The sequence below is a fragment of the Torulaspora globosa genome, chromosome 1 (assembly GCF_014133895.1).
Source record: "Torulaspora globosa chromosome 1, complete sequence".
In the NCBI taxonomy this organism is placed as follows: Eukaryota; Fungi; Ascomycota; class Saccharomycetes; order Saccharomycetales; family Saccharomycetaceae; genus Torulaspora; species Torulaspora globosa.
Genome location: NC_050727.1, coordinates 774,076 through 790,388, shown reverse-complemented (window position 1 = coordinate 790,388; position 16,313 = coordinate 774,076). Strand labels below are relative to the sequence as shown.

At 44.5% G+C, this 16,313-nt stretch overlaps 8 protein-coding genes across 8 annotated transcripts; 4 read left to right on the top strand and 4 right to left on the bottom strand.

Moving 5' to 3' along the window:
- Positions 1-765: 765 nt before the first annotated feature.
- HG536_0A04320 (TLC domain-containing protein) lies at positions 766-2,022 on the top strand (the record flags this gene model as incomplete). Its single annotated transcript, XM_037281394.1, has 1 exon — positions 766-2,022. The coding sequence occupies one exon, from the start codon at positions 766-768 to the stop codon at positions 2,020-2,022; it is 1,257 nt and encodes a 418-aa protein (XP_037137289.1).
- A 148-nt stretch (positions 2,023-2,170) lies between these two features.
- On the bottom strand, positions 2,171-3,427 carry MRP4 (mitochondrial 37S ribosomal protein uS2m; the record flags this gene model as incomplete). Its single annotated transcript, XM_037281393.1, has 1 exon — positions 2,171-3,427. The coding sequence occupies one exon, from the start codon at positions 3,425-3,427 to the stop codon at positions 2,171-2,173; it is 1,257 nt and encodes a 418-aa protein (XP_037137288.1).
- A 203-nt stretch (positions 3,428-3,630) lies between these two features.
- Positions 3,631-4,125, top strand: SHU1 (Shu1p; the record flags this gene model as incomplete). The annotated part of the gene is made up of 1 exon (XM_037281392.1): positions 3,631-4,125. One exon carries the CDS (start codon positions 3,631-3,633, stop codon positions 4,123-4,125), a length of 495 nt encoding a protein of 164 aa, XP_037137287.1.
- A 60-nt stretch (positions 4,126-4,185) lies between these two features.
- On the bottom strand, positions 4,186-4,902 carry MRT4 (ribosome assembly factor MRT4; the record flags this gene model as incomplete). The annotated part of the gene is made up of 1 exon (XM_037281391.1): positions 4,186-4,902. One exon carries the CDS (start codon positions 4,900-4,902, stop codon positions 4,186-4,188), a length of 717 nt encoding a protein of 238 aa, XP_037137286.1.
- A 333-nt stretch (positions 4,903-5,235) lies between these two features.
- UFD4 (putative ubiquitin-protein ligase UFD4) lies at positions 5,236-9,579 on the top strand (the record flags this gene model as incomplete). Its single annotated transcript, XM_037281390.1, has 1 exon — positions 5,236-9,579. The coding sequence occupies one exon, from the start codon at positions 5,236-5,238 to the stop codon at positions 9,577-9,579; it is 4,344 nt and encodes a 1,447-aa protein (XP_037137285.1).
- Positions 9,580-10,096: 517 nt separating this feature from the next.
- On the top strand, positions 10,097-12,751 carry STE20 (mitogen-activated protein kinase kinase kinase kinase STE20; the record flags this gene model as incomplete). Its single annotated transcript, XM_037281389.1, has 1 exon — positions 10,097-12,751. The coding sequence occupies one exon, from the start codon at positions 10,097-10,099 to the stop codon at positions 12,749-12,751; it is 2,655 nt and encodes an 884-aa protein (XP_037137284.1).
- A 195-nt stretch (positions 12,752-12,946) lies between these two features.
- On the bottom strand, positions 12,947-14,725 carry MIF2 (Mif2p; the record flags this gene model as incomplete). Its single annotated transcript, XM_037281388.1, has 1 exon — positions 12,947-14,725. One exon carries the CDS (start codon positions 14,723-14,725, stop codon positions 12,947-12,949), a length of 1,779 nt encoding a protein of 592 aa, XP_037137283.1.
- A 146-nt stretch (positions 14,726-14,871) lies between these two features.
- CUE2 (Cue2p) lies at positions 14,872-16,260 on the bottom strand (the record flags this gene model as incomplete). Its single annotated transcript, XM_037281387.1, has 1 exon — positions 14,872-16,260. The coding sequence occupies one exon, from the start codon at positions 16,258-16,260 to the stop codon at positions 14,872-14,874; it is 1,389 nt and encodes a 462-aa protein (XP_037137282.1).
- Positions 16,261-16,313: the final 53 nt, after the last annotated feature.

Below are 16,313 nucleotides of genomic sequence, written 5' to 3'. Positions count from 1 at the left end.
GAGTTTGCCATCAGCCCCCACTTGCTAGAAATTGTTGGCTAACATGTCCAAACGCCGACTAAGCACTGAGCAGTGATAGGCAACGGCAGAAGTCGAGCGACAATGGGAAGGTGCCTTGTTACGCAGGCCTGCCACCATCTAGACTAATGAAAGCTTCCGCAAGCCTCCGCGGAATTTACGAGTCCATGCTTGCGGAATAAGACCATGAATTGTAACCGGAACCCGGAAACTTGGGATTGTCCCAGCAACACAATCACCTTGGATCCTTCATCTGAAGACAACCAAAGCCGATTCCGCGGAAGGGACTTTGCAATGCAAGAATTCGCTTTTCGGCAACGAAATCTCAAACAAACAATCTGCGATGAGCCCAACGGCCCGCGGCAGCCATCAAATTCGTTGCCGAGGCATGCAAAATTTACCTGGTATTTGTGAAATGACGCGAAATTTTTGATTTTTTTTTTTGCCTTTGAGGGAGGGAAGCCCAAGCTACAGCAGGGGTCCACCTTTTGACCCAGGTCAAGGAAAAATTGGTGGGAACTCAGATCCAGATGTCAGTAATTTTATCTATACGAAAGAAGAGGGAAGAAAAGGAAGGCGTTTGTAACTCAGAGGCAGAGCAGTCTCAATCTGAAGCCCATTCGCATCAAATTACAAGAGAAACCGTTGGTTTTTCTGCGCCTAACAAGCAGACCTCACAAAGAAAGGAAACGCTTCAAGACGTCGAATTAGTCTGCCATCAATTCACTACTGTTGAACTAGATAGCAATGAGCACACCACCTTTGAAGCCGAGGAGCTCCGGAAATAATCTGACCGTCAGGTCGAGAAACAGACGCACATCTTCTGTCGGGAAGATTGACTTAGGTGATACCGTACCCGGTCTCGGTACTATGGCTGAGAGTAAGGAATCGAGAGATGCGTCGAACGAACGTATGAAAGCTCTGGCTAAGGCTTCAGAGAATGATATGGATTTATTACGAAAATTTTGGCTTACTTACAGAGAGATGAGTTATCGTCACACCTGGCTTACTCCATTGCTTATTCTGCTGGTTGTTTACGCGGCATATTTCACTTCTGGCAATAGAACGGAGAGTAATCCTCTTCATATGTTTGTGGCAATCTCATACAGGATTGGGGAAACTGACATGTATGGCAAAGGTATCAAAGATCTAAGCTTTGTGTTTTTCTACATGATTTTCTTCACCTTCTTGCGCGAGTTCCTGATGGAGTGCGTAATCCGCCCTATGGCTATTATGCTCAATGTCAAATCCAAACATAAGATCAAGAGAATAATGGAACAGGTATATGCAGTCTTTTACTGTGGGGTGTCCGGCCCATCTGGACTTTACATCATGTATCATTCGGATTTGTGGTTTTTCAAAACTACCCCAATGTACAGCACCTATCCAGATCTTAACAACCACTTCCATTTTAAAATATTCTACCTAGTTCAGGCGGCATTCTGGGCTCAACAGGCTTGCGTTCTAGTTTTACAGCTCGAAAAGCCAAGGAAAGACTACAAAGAGCTGGTCTTCCACCACATTGTTACATTGCTCCTGATTTGGTCCTCTTATGTTTTCCATTTTACTAAGATCGGACTGGAGGTGTACATTACTATGGATGTGTCAGACTTCCTACTTTGCCTGTCAAAGACCTGTAATTATTTAGATTCGGCTTTCACAGCACCAGTCTTCATCCTATTTGTGGTATGTTGGATCTTCCTTCGCCATTACGTCAATTTGAGAATCCTTTGGTCCGTCCTAACCGAATTTCGCACAGAGGGTAATTATGTTCTGAACTTTGCCACACAGCAATATAAATGCTGGATTTCGCTTCCAATTGTGTTTATTTTGATTTCTGCTTTGCAATTGGTGAACTTGTACTGGCTGGCATTGATCGCGAGAATTTTGTACAGAATGCTTTGGAAGGGCATTCAGAAGGATGAGAGAAGTGACAGTGAGTCAGATGAGGAGAACGAGGAACAGGAAGAAGCCGAAGCTGTTAAGCATGAGAAGGCAAAGTAGCAACAGGAACACAGGATACAGAATGATCTTAAATAATGATAAGCATTGAAAAAGCCCAGATAGAATAAATGGAACTTACCTATGTACATTTGCGGTGCAATAATATTTACATGACGTCGAGAAGAACCAAGTATTGCTAAGATCATCATTATGCCTGGTTTGCCTGGGCAACCTTCTGTAATCTGTTTTGTACACCTCTTTCGCCTGCCCTGGCCAGGACCCCAAGTAGCAAATTAACTGAACGCAAGGAATCGTCATTTCCTGGAATGGGATACGTCACAAGAGATGGTTCCGAATCTGTGTCTATAATACCAATGGTTGGTACTCTAACTTGCATGGCCTCATTTAGAGCGTTCCTGTTTTCTGTGGGGTTCAAAACAACTAACAAGTCAGGCTTCACTATCGCCAGGCTCTCATCAGGCGTTAAAACCCTACCAGTAGGTTCGTCAGCAAAGTCTACTTCGTGTCTTTCCCAAACACCTGAAATTTCCGTCGAGTTTGTCAAAGTCCCCGGGATCCATCTGGTTGATATGTAGAATCCATGCGACCTCTTCGCCGCCTCTTCAAGACCTCTTTTTTGTCCTTCCCTTGTCCCTAAGAACAGCACGATACCTCCTCTTTCGGCTATTCCCTCAACTACTTTGGAAGCCCTCCTTAGATACGCCAGTGTCTTGTTCAGGTCGATGATGTGAACTCCACGATACTCACCGTAAATGAAGGGCTGCGTCGAAGGCCTCCACAACGACGTAGACTGTCCCAAGTGAACTCCGGCGGCAAGCAGCTTATTTATAGACATTTTCTCTGCGGCAGGTGGATCTTCTATATCCTTATGAGGAAAGTAAACCTTTTCGATATAGGCGCCAAGCTTAGCAGTATGAGATGCATGTCTCATTTGGCGTAGAAATAGTTCCTGGGATGTATATGGCTTATCTCTCGCTGACGGGATGAGGTATGGGTACTTCTTATTCTGTGCGGCCGTAATGCCAATCGACCTTTGAGGGTTATCCTGTACATTTTCGTCGGTGTTTATGAGCTTGTTGGACTGAGAATACTTTCTCAAAAAGTCAGTCAATTCCTCATCTAATTGCCTTTCCTTCGGCGTCAAAGGCTCATTAAGGTCAACACCCAATTCACCAACTTCATCCAAATTTGTCTGTGATAATATTTTCAACTGTTCAACAATTGTATCATTGAACTGTTTCTGGCGAAGCGAGAAAACTTCATCCATTATAGGCTTCTGAGCATCTCCAGCATTTTCCACAGCTTTCGGAGGTTCAACTGGCTCAGTTTCGTGAGAGTTCGTCGTTGGTGTGCCAGTGCTTGAGGTTGATTGAGAGCGTTTCCACAACCTCCTCAACAAAATACGAGCAGGAACCACTCCTCGGGTTGAAATAACCGCACTCATTGGGCTCCACAACTTATCCAACGATTTCTTAAGCCGCTTTGAATGCTTAAAAGTTACCTTTCTCAAGCTAAAATTTTTCTACTACGTCCAGTGTTGCCTTACAATAAAAACGGGTAATAGTGACTGAATCTGATCAATCCAGTTCTCAAACTATTTAAGGTGAGATTGATCGGCGATTATTGCTGTCTGATGACTACTATTTCATGAAGATCGACGAGCAGATATCACAGCTGCTGTTGCAAGAAGAATGCGGCAGCCGACGGAAACTAACTTTGATCTTAGTTGTTGGCGATGGACCGCGTAACCATATCGAACATGGGTTATCAAGTGAGTCCGGTAAGTTGTCTTCTGTCGCAGCAGTTGCTGCAAGCCGAGCAGACGTTGACGTGCTTTTCCTCAGCAAATTGCAGTACTTGTTCATGTATCTGATGAAATTCGAAGCGGAGGAGGCACTAACCGCAATCAGATACAATTATTTTGTGATATATGGCCTCGATCAAGGCATTCTCTCCGCTGCAACCACTGGCGAACAATCATTGGGCGACAGGTTGAGAGTAGCGAATCTCATTTGTAATGCAGCCTTCAGAATCAAGCGCAAACACGGCTTGTTAGACGTAAGGTTGATCCCCTGGGATGACCAGAGCGACACGGCTGAGAGACTAGCCAGGATCGAGAGGTACTGGAGACACATTTGCTAGCGCTCCTTGGTATATATTACTATATGGTACAGAAAATATTGGCGAGAGCGAACCCCCCGATCACGGCTCTCCCATGTTAATGCCAACCTTTTCGACAGCGGAGGATTCCTTATCATAATATGCAGCTACTTTGACTTTGAATTGGGCTTCAGCGATACCAAACTGTTTGAGGATCAAAGCCTGACGAACATCCAATTTTTCACCCTCTTTGCACACAGTGTATGGGGATTCGATAGTGATCTTACCTGCTTTGATCTTGGTTGGGATCTGAAACTTATTTCTCATCGTAGGCTCCAGCGAGTGGACCATCGGAATATCTTCGTCTGTAGGAATCTGACCACCGCGAGAATAGATGATACCAGCAGGAATCGTAAACGTTAACGGAGCTCTCGAATTGGGTCTAGAATAGTCAGATTTCGCATATGTCTCAAAATATTCCTTCACCGTCTTCACATCTTCGTCAGTGAACAGAAGTCCAGTTACGCCACCACAGTATTTGGTTAGCTTATGCAAATTATCGCTGTACTCGTCTTCACGATGTAGTCCCAGCGCCTTCTCCAAGACTTTACGCTTCCCCAGTATCAATTTCGAACCAGTCCACGCAGTTCTGATCTCCTGAAGCACAGGAGTTCTGACATCATCCAAATGCAGGACCCAGGTGTATCTATATGTATCCAAAGCTTCTCTCACCTCATCGAAAATCCTCTCCTTGTTCTCTCTTCCCTTCTTATCCGTTTTCGCCAAAGTTACTAACTTTGAACGCTTGGATCTAGGCATTGCGATGACGATTGACCCAGAAGATGGTTCTATAAATGATTTCTGCAACCAAAAGTGCGACTTTGAACTCTCGATGAGATGGATTTTTACGAGATGAGCTTGAAAATTTTCCAGCAAACAAGGTAGAAACTGGGCGTCATCCTGTACGTCGCTTAACAACCTTCATCGATAGGCGAAAGTCCCTTTACCTACACAGCTTTACAAGACTCCTAGGTTAGTTGGAGCTGATTGTTGACAGTCTGCTGTTGCAGTGGCTATTACTCTGAATAGAGATCCTTGAGGTTCCCTTTTGGAACAAACGAATCCGCTTCTTTGTAGCGGAAACTTCGAGAGATGGAAGACATGCAGCATAATGACGATCAACGCAGTGGCAGTAGTGATTATGTGATGGAAGACGATCACAGTTCGACTGAAAACCGATTCTCATATCAGGACGAGGAAGATGGCACATCTTCCAGTAGCGGTGATTATGTTGACGATGAAGATGCTGATCACACCGGACTAGAGGATGAGATATATATCGATGAGGAAAACGAAGGCGAGGAGCTTGCGTCAAATAACGAAGACATGGGCTCTGATAGCTCTCAGGAGGCTGCGAGGGCTTTCTCAGTGCAGGGCTTTTTGGGTAATCTGGCTCAAACTCTGAGCGAAGGCGCTTCGCCAGCACGTAACAGAAGCCGTCAGGGGCCCATGAGCTTGTCGGATGTGTTTCCTGAGATTTTGTCGGTGCTCAACGAAGGCGGTCAAGTCGGTCAGACGGGCCGTGGGGGCAGGAGTGAAAGAATTCAGAGACTAGTGAACAATGTGGCAAATGCGGTTGACGATCCCTACATCGCGATGGAGAGTATTAGAGAACTTTCAGAACATTTGTTGATGATGGATCAGGTTATTGTTGAAAGAATCTTTCCAATTGATAAACTTGTGGCAAGCATTGTTGGCCTGATTTCCGATCGGAATCTGAAAAATGAACTGGAACTGCAGTTGGTTTCATGCCGATGCCTGTATAATTTATTTGAGATTAGTCCTGAAAGTATGGCAGTGGCTGTGGATCAAAACGTAATTCCCGCCTTGCAAGAACTGTTGCAAGAGATCAGCTACATCGATTTAGCAGAACAAGTTCTGGAAACTTTAGAGCTCATCTCAAGAGTGCATCCGAAGGATATTCTGAGATCAGGTAGTCTAACTTCCTGCCTCCAGTATCTGGATTTTTTCACCATTCATGCTCAAAGGAAGGCGGTAGCAATTGTTGCGAATGCTTGCAGCCGGGTGCAGTTGCAAGACTTTGATACTATCAAGGAACTGCTGACTATATTGAAACCTATTTTTGTTAATGCAGAGGATCAGGTAATGATTGTCAAACTGCTTAATTCACTTTACGGTATATGTGGAGGTCTTCGCCGTGATTATATGTTAGAAGAACTTTTCACGGTAGATGTACTGACTCAGATCCTTCAACTGGTGGCCACCTCGGAGACACATTTGGATTGTAAATTGAAATGTCTGGAGATTGTGACTGTTTTGGTTAGTATTAGCAGCCAACTAGCGCTAGAAGTGATAGAGAAATGTGACATTGCCAGAGTAATTTCCGACTGCTTTGGACATTACGCGAAGAGTTCCGATGCTGCATTGCACGAGACACTAATGTTCGTGCCGAAGCCTCTATTGCATTCCATGGCTCGTGCCATATCTGTCCTGTTTCCAGCAGAGTACGAGCAGATTCTTTCTGTTGATACCATGAAGGAGGCTGGCCTCAAGATCAACAGTGATAATCTGGACAAGTTATTAAAGAACCTAACACCTTTAATGGTCGAGATATACGTCAATGCGGTAGACTTTGAAGTACGTCGTTATGTGCTGATTGCCCTTGCAAGGATATCTTCTCGCCTAACACCAGAGAATATTGCAAGCGTTGACGGCTATATGATAAGATTGGCCAGTTCTGCGTTAGCCCAAAATCAGTCATTGTTAGAGAAGGAGAATGATAAACTTCTGGTGGTTACAGGCTCAATTGCCGGTATTCTATCGCTTTTGGATGTTCTAACGGCCAGGTTCGCCCCAGAAATCTTACCCAAGCTAAAGAGGGAGGGAATATTTAGCCTCTTACAAATCCTTCAATCAACATTAAGCAAATTGAAAGGCGAAGGGCAAAATTCGCCCATAGATAATCAAGAGAGCGCCAGCAGCGATCGAAATGACTTGAATGACCAAGAGAGCGAGGAGGAGGATGACGACAGCCATGGACTTCAATTTGGCATTATTGACATACCTGATGAGGCCGAACCGAAGAGAATTAAATTTAATATTTTAAGACCTTTGACATTGAGCTATACCTACAACAAGATCTTCGAATTAAGTAAGAATTTGTTGCTTCTATCTGAGGGAAACGAACAGACCGTGATAAAGGAGCTACAGGAGATCGAGGATGTCGTGAAGTACCTGGATTCGCTGAAGACTGAAACTTTTTCAAACCAGACATGGTTTGACTTATGGAGCAATTTAAAAGCATGTATTTTCAGTGGGTCTTTTGAAATATCAAGTTTTGAGTTTGTTTCCACCGGCCTAGCAACAGCTCTTGCCCGCGTTGTTGGAGAACATGGCTTCAAGAGTAGTGTACCAAGAAAGACCTTTTTTGAAGTATTCGGACCTAGCAGTTCCAAATTTGTGGAGATTTTGCAGTCAGCATTGACAAGGATTGAGTCTTTTGAGATAGTAGACTGCGGACTTGCAGGCGACGAGGGAAGAGTGGCATCGCTGGGCAAGCAAGTGAAAATTAAACTTTTATATGATAGTGATGCACAGACGGACAGCGTGCCAGAGCAATTGACGAACATAACGATATCTATTCACTGTATTTCCTCATTCAGTGCTTTGAACGAGTTCCTGAGACACAGGATTGCCCAGGCACGATTTTTACATTCACTTTTGCCCAACCTATCAACACCAGCAACATTTGAATCCGAAACCGGGGCTATTGAGAATGTGAAGAATTGGATGTTTGATTTTTATAATGACGATGAGAAGTTTAAGTTGAGCGAGACAATTTTTGGTGCAATATACAAGGCTTCGAAAGCCGGCGGAAGTCCATTGAGTGACATTTGGCACTCAGTGCAAACTATAAAATTCAAAAGAGCTGATACACATGAAATAAAAGAACCTATGCGGGTAGCCAGCATCTACAGACATCGGCAAGATTCGGAAAGGAATTGTTTCAAGCCGGCTGAGGACATTCTGACTCTTTTGAAGTTTACGAAGATAAGTCAACTTCCAAACGACATTTTTATCAACGCCAAACTGAGCGCCAAATTGTCTCGTCAGTTAGAGGAACCCCTTGTTATAGCCAGCGGCATTCTGCCTGCGTGGTCTCTACAATTGACAAAGGATTATAACTTCATATTTCCACTGGAGACACGACTTTTCTTCCTGCAATGCATATCTTTTGGATACGGGCGACTAGTTCAAATGTGGCGAAATAGGGTCGAAAGTTTGAAAGACTCCAATGCTGACGACACCTTACAACATCTTGGTAGAATAACAAGGCACAAATTGCGCATTTCTAGAGAGACTATGTTTCTAAGCGGATTGAAGATATTAGACAAATATGGGGCTTCTCCAAGTGTTTTGGAAATTGAGTACCAGGGCGAAGTGGGAACTGGGCTAGGCCCAACCCTCGAATTTTATGCTTCGATTTCTAGAGATTTCACGAAGAAAAGTTTGGGGATGTGGCGTTGCGAGGACTATGGCGGCCGTGGCGCGGAGAATGAAGAACGTTATGTTACCAACCCTCTTTTTCCTGCACCTTTAAATCCCTCGAAGGATAACACGAGGATCGTGGAGTTGTTTCGGTATCTGGGGATTTTCGTCGCAAGATCCATGCTTGATAATCGGATACTTGACTTTTGCTTCAGCACTCTGTTCTTCGAGCTTGCGCACAGACAATGCAGAATGACGGATGGCAATCGAAAGATAAACGACGTGGAGGAAAAACTTCAACTGTTGCGATCCATCGATCCGCATCTAGCCAAGTCCTTGCGTTACTTGCGCAACGGGAAGGACAGCACAGAACTGGAGCAGATGGCCTTGACGTTCACCTTGCCCGGTTTCGACATCGAACTCAAGGAAAATGGTAAGCAGTTGCTTGTTACTCCTGACAACGTCGATGAATATGTAAATCGAATTCTCGACTACACTTTGCACGACGGAGTCCAGAAACAGCTTGAGAGCTTTATTGATGGTGTCTCATCTGTGTTCCCATATTCGTCCCTGCTGCTGCTGACCCCCGAGGAACTTGTCGAGCTGCACGGGAGATTGGAAGAAGACTGGTCTCCACAAACGCTCTACGCTTCGATAAGCGCGGATCACGGCTATTCTATGGGCTCTTCTACCATCCACGAATTGATATCGATAATGTCGTCGTTCAAGACTTCCGACAGACGTCTTTTCCTGCAATTCCTCACAGGCTCTCCGAAACTGCCCATTGGGGGTTTCAAGGGTTTAAAACCAAGACTCACTGTTGTTCTGAAGCATCCGGAAGATGGCCGGAATCCAGACGCCTATCTGCCTAGTGTGATGACTTGCGCAAACTACTTCAAGCTCCCAAAATACAGCAGCGAGGAAATGATGCGTTCCAGAATAGCGCAAGCTATGAACGAGGGCTCCAATGCCTTCCTTCTATCTTAAAGAACTTCCCGATCGGCACGAAATAGCGATTCGAGCTAAGTAGCATTTCATAGAGCGAAAAGCTTCACAAGAAGACAGAAAAAGACTGGGGCGTCGCTATTCAAGGCAGAATTACAATTTCTCAATCTTTAACAATAATTGACGTCCTTTAAACAAATCATTGATTCTGTTCAGATTTATAGTCTTTGTTGAGTAAATTTTCGAGATAAAAATTAAATTCGTCTAGGCGAAACGACATGCGTCCCGTCGCCTTGTCAGAACTTGGGCATAATACTCATACAACATTCCTTGAGATATCATTGAGTTAACTGAGTTCTGAAGGTTGTATAGAACTGACTTGAGGAATCCGAGACATTTATTCCAGTTGGATATCTCTTGGATATCTCAATACATTGAACCTTTTCTCGATATTGAGCCTTGAAGTTGGAAAAAAAACGACTGCCCATCTTGATCTCATATCATACCATTGTGGGTACCAGGGTTGGGAGGTAGGACAGCTATAGATCGAAGTTCACATATGTCGCAAGCAGATCAGGAAGCGCTTCGCTATTCACTTACTGGCGAGGAAGATAGTCAGACAGACCAGAAATTGGTGGCTCGAGATATCTCCAGCCCAAGAGAAAGCAATAAAGACTTCGAGCTACCCAGAGCGCCAGCTACGCTGAATATGAGTGCTTTACATGAGGAAAGTTCGGTGAAGTCAAGTGACGATGGCCTTTATAGATCTATGGACCCGAAGAGGGCTCAGATGGAGGACAAGACTCAGTTAACCAATTCAGCTACGCTTGACGATCCGATACAGTTTACGAGAGTTTCATCATCGTCAGCAATCAGTGGTATATCTTCTTTTGAGTATGAGGAGGACCAACGCCATAGAGGTGCATCGAGAGGCAAAAGTCAAGAAGAAATAGCAGGTGAGAAACTATGGGCGAAGGAAGATGGTAGTTCGAACAATCTTAATACGGTGAGCGGGCCAGATTCCTTTGTTGTTGGCGATAACACTAACTCGACTATTCGTGAGTCAACTGCTGAGCAACAGGTCAGCCACACCCCTAATGACACATTTACCGCTAGCGAAAGTTTCATCGATTCATCAACCGAGAATCTTGGTAGTTCGTCAAAGACAATGCTACCTTCGATGTACACAACTGAGCCAAAGAAACAGGTAACCACGCCTATAATGACGTCGGTCAATTATCAAGACGTTTCGGGGTCGGTATCAGGATCTTCTGTCCTCGATAAAGTAAACAATAGTCCACTTAAACCGTTCATCACTAAGCGAGAGTCAACTAATAGCCCGAAGAACGTTCCAACGGCGATATCGTCGCCTGCATCCGCTTCGCTCAAGAATGATAATGGAAAGAGGAAAAGTAGCGGCGGTAGTCGAATGAAAGGTGTCTTTTCATCGTTTGTTCAGAATATCAAAAGGAACTCCCAAAGTGAAAGAACGAAGTCTGGTAATCCAGTTAAAATCTCAACGCCATATAACGCAAAGCATCTTCATCATGTTGGAATTGATGCCAAAACAGGAGAGTATGTTGGCCTCCCCGAAGAATGGGAGAAGATGCTGATGTCAAGTGGAATCTCAAAAAAGGAACAGCAGCAAAATATGCAGGCGGTGGTGGATATCGTGAAGTTTTATCAGGACGTCGCAGAAGCCAGCGGTGAAGATAAAGTATTCAAAACATTTAATCCGGGCACTTTGGGCAGTAACAACTTTGAAACTCCTTCACTTAGAACTCCTTCTACTTCATCGGTTAATAGGTTGGAGTCCAAGAGTGGGTCGTCGACGCCGGATCTCGGCAGACATACTCCCAAATTTCAACAATCATTTTCTAGTTCAACACCACAGGTTAATAACATTCGTGGCTCACCTGCTGGAAATGCGAACCAGGATATGTCAAGCGTAGCCTCCAATGGCAAGTTCATACCGAGTCGCCCCGCTCCCAAGCCTCCAGGGCAAGCCAGCAAGCAAGGTGTCCTGCCTAATAGCTCAAGCCAAACTTCGTTGCCATCGCGGAAGGCCACGGTCAAAAAGGATGAACAGCCTTTGCCGCCACTTCCCTCATCAGAGAGTGCCCGAGAGTTGAAGACTGAAAAGAGAGATGAAAGTGCCTTGTCTCCAATGCCCAAGACGAACAATATTACGACCGGTAAATCGCGAGAGAATTCGAAGAAAAACCATGCAGCATTAGCGGAGAAGAAAGCAGAAGAAAGAGAAAGGCGAACCAAGCAGCTATACGCCAAACTTTCACAAATATGTACTGAAGGTGATCCAAGCAAAATTTACTTGAATCTAACCAAAATAGGACAAGGTGCGTCAGGAGGAGTTTACACTGCTTATGAAGTTGGCACCAATGCTTCGGTGGCTATCAAACAGATGAATTTGGAAAAACAACCAAAAAAGGAACTGATTATTAACGAAATTCTTGTGATGAAAGGCAGCAAACACGAAAACATTGTCAACTTCATCGATTCATACCTTTTGAAAGGGGATCTTTGGGTCGTAATGGAATATATGGAGGGAGGTTCTCTGACAGACGTTGTGACTCACTGCATCCTTACCGAGGGTCAGATTGGTGCAGTTTGCAGAGAAACGTTAGCTGGGCTACAATTTTTACACTCTAAAGGAGTAATTCACAGAGATATCAAGTCAGATAACATTCTGCTTTCTATGAACGGAGAGATTAAGCTGACCGACTTCGGTTTTTGTGCCCAGATTAACGAAGTCAATCTGAAAAGAACTACAATGGTTGGGACACCGTATTGGATGGCGCCAGAAGTTGTCTCAAGAAAAGAATATGGCCCTAAGGTTGATATATGGTCGTTGGGCATCATGATAATAGAGATGATTGAGGGCGAGCCACCATACTTGAACGAAACGCCCCTGAGAGCGCTTTACTTGATTGCAACCAATGGTACGCCTCAGCTGAAAGAGCCAGATAACTTGAGTCCGGAGTTGAGAAGCTTTTTAGCTTGGTGCTTGAAAGTTGACCCAGAGGCGCGAGCCAGTGCAACTGAGCTACTACAAGACGTCTTCATATCTACATGCGCTGATGAGAATGAGTCATTAGCGCCTTTAGTGAAACTTGCTCGCATGAAAAAGATAGCCGAGAAGATGGATAGCGGTGATGAACATAGTGGCGGGGAAGAATTGAGGGAAGAATTATAGGAAAACATGTCGGTACGAACATCAGAGCCTGAATCTCAAAAGGCGAGTAGATACATCACTCAGTTGTTTCGTAGTTGTAATATGAAAAATGCCAAGGCCGAAGGACCTGTGTAATAGTTATTCTCAGTAAGGAGAGCTGTGATGAAATCATGACAATGACTTAATTCCATGTAACAATGTAGAGGCACAAAAGCCTCAAATCTCCGACATACTCATGTTACTCGACGATGTGAGACCTTGCTGGGGCTCTTCACGCTCGTCTTCTACCTGATCGGAGTTTTCAAATCTATTGGGCTCTATGGTCGTACTTCTCGTCGCACTATCATCCTCTACTTCCAACCTATGTGTTGGGATAGTCACCTGTACGAAGAACATTTTGACCTCGTTGTTACCTTTGTTCTCAAACGAGTATTCATTAAATGCTGGTATCTGGAAGGAAGAACCTTCGGTTATTATAAATGATTTCCCAGCAAGCTGCACTTCAAGTATTCCCTGAATCACGAAAAACGTCACGAAGGCATTAAAGGAATCGCTAAGCTTCTTTTTACCTTTAGTTGGTAGTTTGAGTATACCACTAGCAAAATAGTCCTTGTGTTTATCAAAGAGAACCTCGAGCGAAAAAAATTCTTCGCCCGTCTCTTTCGTTTGTTCGGACTGTGAAACATTGGGAGCAAAGGCAATGATTTGGTCGGACATTTGATTCTTACTGATGTTTACTTTCGCTTCCAGGATGCCGAACTTCAGCCATTCAGCTGCTGACACATCTCCTGAGCGAATCTCTTCTAAAAGATCAGAGTTTGGGTTCAGGTCTTTGATCAACGAAGCCTTCGATTTTCTGGGTCGACCTCGAGGCCTTCCTGTTGGAATATAGTTATACGGTCTGGTCCTCACCGTACGCTTCTTTTGTTTTTTCGGACCACGAAGTAAACGTTCTTCCTCCTCATCTTGATCATGATCAAATGTAATGATTTTGTCAATCTCCAAGACAGGTTTATCTGATTTTTTCTTGTAGACAATTTTCTCATTCCTCCAGTATTCCAGAGGCGCTACCTTCACTCTAGAGGATCGTCGTACACCTTCTGGGCGCTGAAAATTGCCGTTTCCTATCAAGTCTGCGGCTTGACTCTGTATATACTCTTCATCAGAGTCGTACACCTCCGTAGGTGAATCTGGATCAAAGCCTCGGCGTTTTCCGTAACGTGTGTTCTTTGATTTTGCCCGGCGTTTCCGATCCGTATCACTTTCATCATCTTGGCTTGCTGAGTCACTGTCATCACTTGAATCTTCCGTGTCAGTGCTGCTGCCTCCGTCTTGCAAGATCGATTCTCCCTCGACGTAATCGCCGTCCTCCTCACTTTCCCCAACATAATCATCATCTAATTCGTCTTCTAATAGGGCATTTTCTGAAGTATTCAGGGACGTGAAATCCCTTGTATCCTCATCATCTTCAATTAAATCTGGTGGCTTATTGTATGTTACAGTCTTTTCCGCCTGCGGTGTAAGCCTGATGGAAGGGCTTTCTCTGAATGAGTTGTCGTCATAACCGTAAGTTAATGGTTCTCGTTCAGCAGGGGGAGTGGTCCCGCCTACCTCAGCGGCGTCATAATCACCGGCCCGGTGCTCCTCTATCGTTCCAAGCGGAAGAGACGAGCCTAGATTACGCTCATACTGTTGCGGCAGTCGTGTTGATCGCCTAGAGTCGGCTACAGCACTCGGTACTTTGAATTCCTTACTCTCTAAAACAAGCGATTCGCGTCGGCTTTCGACGGCGGGAGAAGGGAAATTCTCATTATTCGACATAATGGACAGCATTGTAGAGCGTCTACCCGCTTTATTCCTGGTACTTGCAACGCTGGAGTCATCATCATTGAAGAAATCATCGATATTCTCCATACTATACTCATCCTTTTTAACGTTATCTTTGACGTTGAGACCGGTCTTTCGCGACCTTATACCCAAGCTCATGTAATCCATGATAGAAAGATAACCTCACAATTCCGGGGAAGGGATCTAGTACGTAAAACAGGTGCCACTGATCAATATCCTTTCTGTATCTGAGAGATTCTTAAACGTAAACATCTCTCCAGATTCAAATCAAATATGTCTAACGGCGGGTAACCTCACTTCTTTCCCTCTATGATGAAATAAGCTGATTCTTCAGAATACAGGTAGTTATTGTCATTAAGATACCTTCTAACTCTGATCTTGAGTGTTGAGACACCGCCCACGCTATGAATTCCTCGTCCAGTGATGACCTTTAATGGGACAACATTAAGGGCACGACTTATGGACAGTTTTTGACGATTCATTTCTCTCTCGGAGAGTTCTTGCATCCACCATTTGTCTAAACATATCTCGAGTATTATAATGGCATTTTTCGGCGTGAAACCATGGAAATCCAACCTGGGAACATCAAAGATCTTTGCAATCATTTCTTGGCTCTTACGATAATGTTCATCGTTTTGTAACTCCAGCGGGTCAAATGTTGATGGTTTATTCGGGCCACTAGAAGTTGCCTGACGCCTTGGAAAATTTTCTGCAGATATCTTGAAGCCCTTTTCCATGTCGAGAAAATCAACCCTGGACTTGTATGTTGCGCTTTGGAGGTCAGCTTCAATTATATGCAACGCTAACGAAGTGGTCATTGAAAGATTGCCCCTATAGAAGGTTAATGCCCGTTTCAAGAATGCCTTGCTGATGCTCCTCATCGTGGGGTTACTTTGCAGAATCTCTTCCAGCTCTTCAAATTTTGCAGAACTCTCAGGGAACATATACATATCGTCGCTGCATCTGGGTTGAGGGGTGATTTCTGTCTCATGATCAAGTTTATCGAAGACATTCTTAGTAGAATGAGCAAAACCTTTTGCTGACTGCACTTTACCGCCTCTTGGGTTCTGTAGTGGCTTTTGCTCTTTTGAATCATCATTTGACATACGGGTAGCTTGGGCACTTCCATAGTAATCAGTAGTCCATACCAGTTTTATAATCGCTCTTGTTATATCAAAAGAGCACTCATGGAAAGCCTGTCGAGCAACGCAGTCTGGGACATCGGTATACCGTTGTATTGTCTTGATCTTGTGCGAGACAGATTTCCAAGCTGTCCCTTCCTTCGCTGCTCCGCTCGAGTCAGCGGACTGACTAGTCTGCACCTGCCTTTCAGCCCTTTTCTGCTCTTCATCATCTTCCAGGCGCAATAAAGGCAAACTTAAAAGCTCTGTAATTGCAGTTTCAATGGATTGACAACGATCATAGATCGTCCCTATCTTACTGGGATCAACGTCAGGAAACATAAGCTCCAACTCTTGCAATGGATCAGGACTATCCTCGAGCATAGAATTTCCAGCTCCAGTCGATTCAGCTAGCAAAATCGTACAAGCATTTTGCAAGTCGCCATTTGCACTTTCCAGAGCATTAATAACTTCAGAGCGCTTCTTATCGGGGAAGACATCACAAAGCTCATTCACCTTCGACTTACTATGGTCTAGACCATCGATTTGGCCTTTCGGCATCGCTTTAGCTCAGGTGTTCGTCAATACAATATCTGTATACCGCTGGTCCCGAG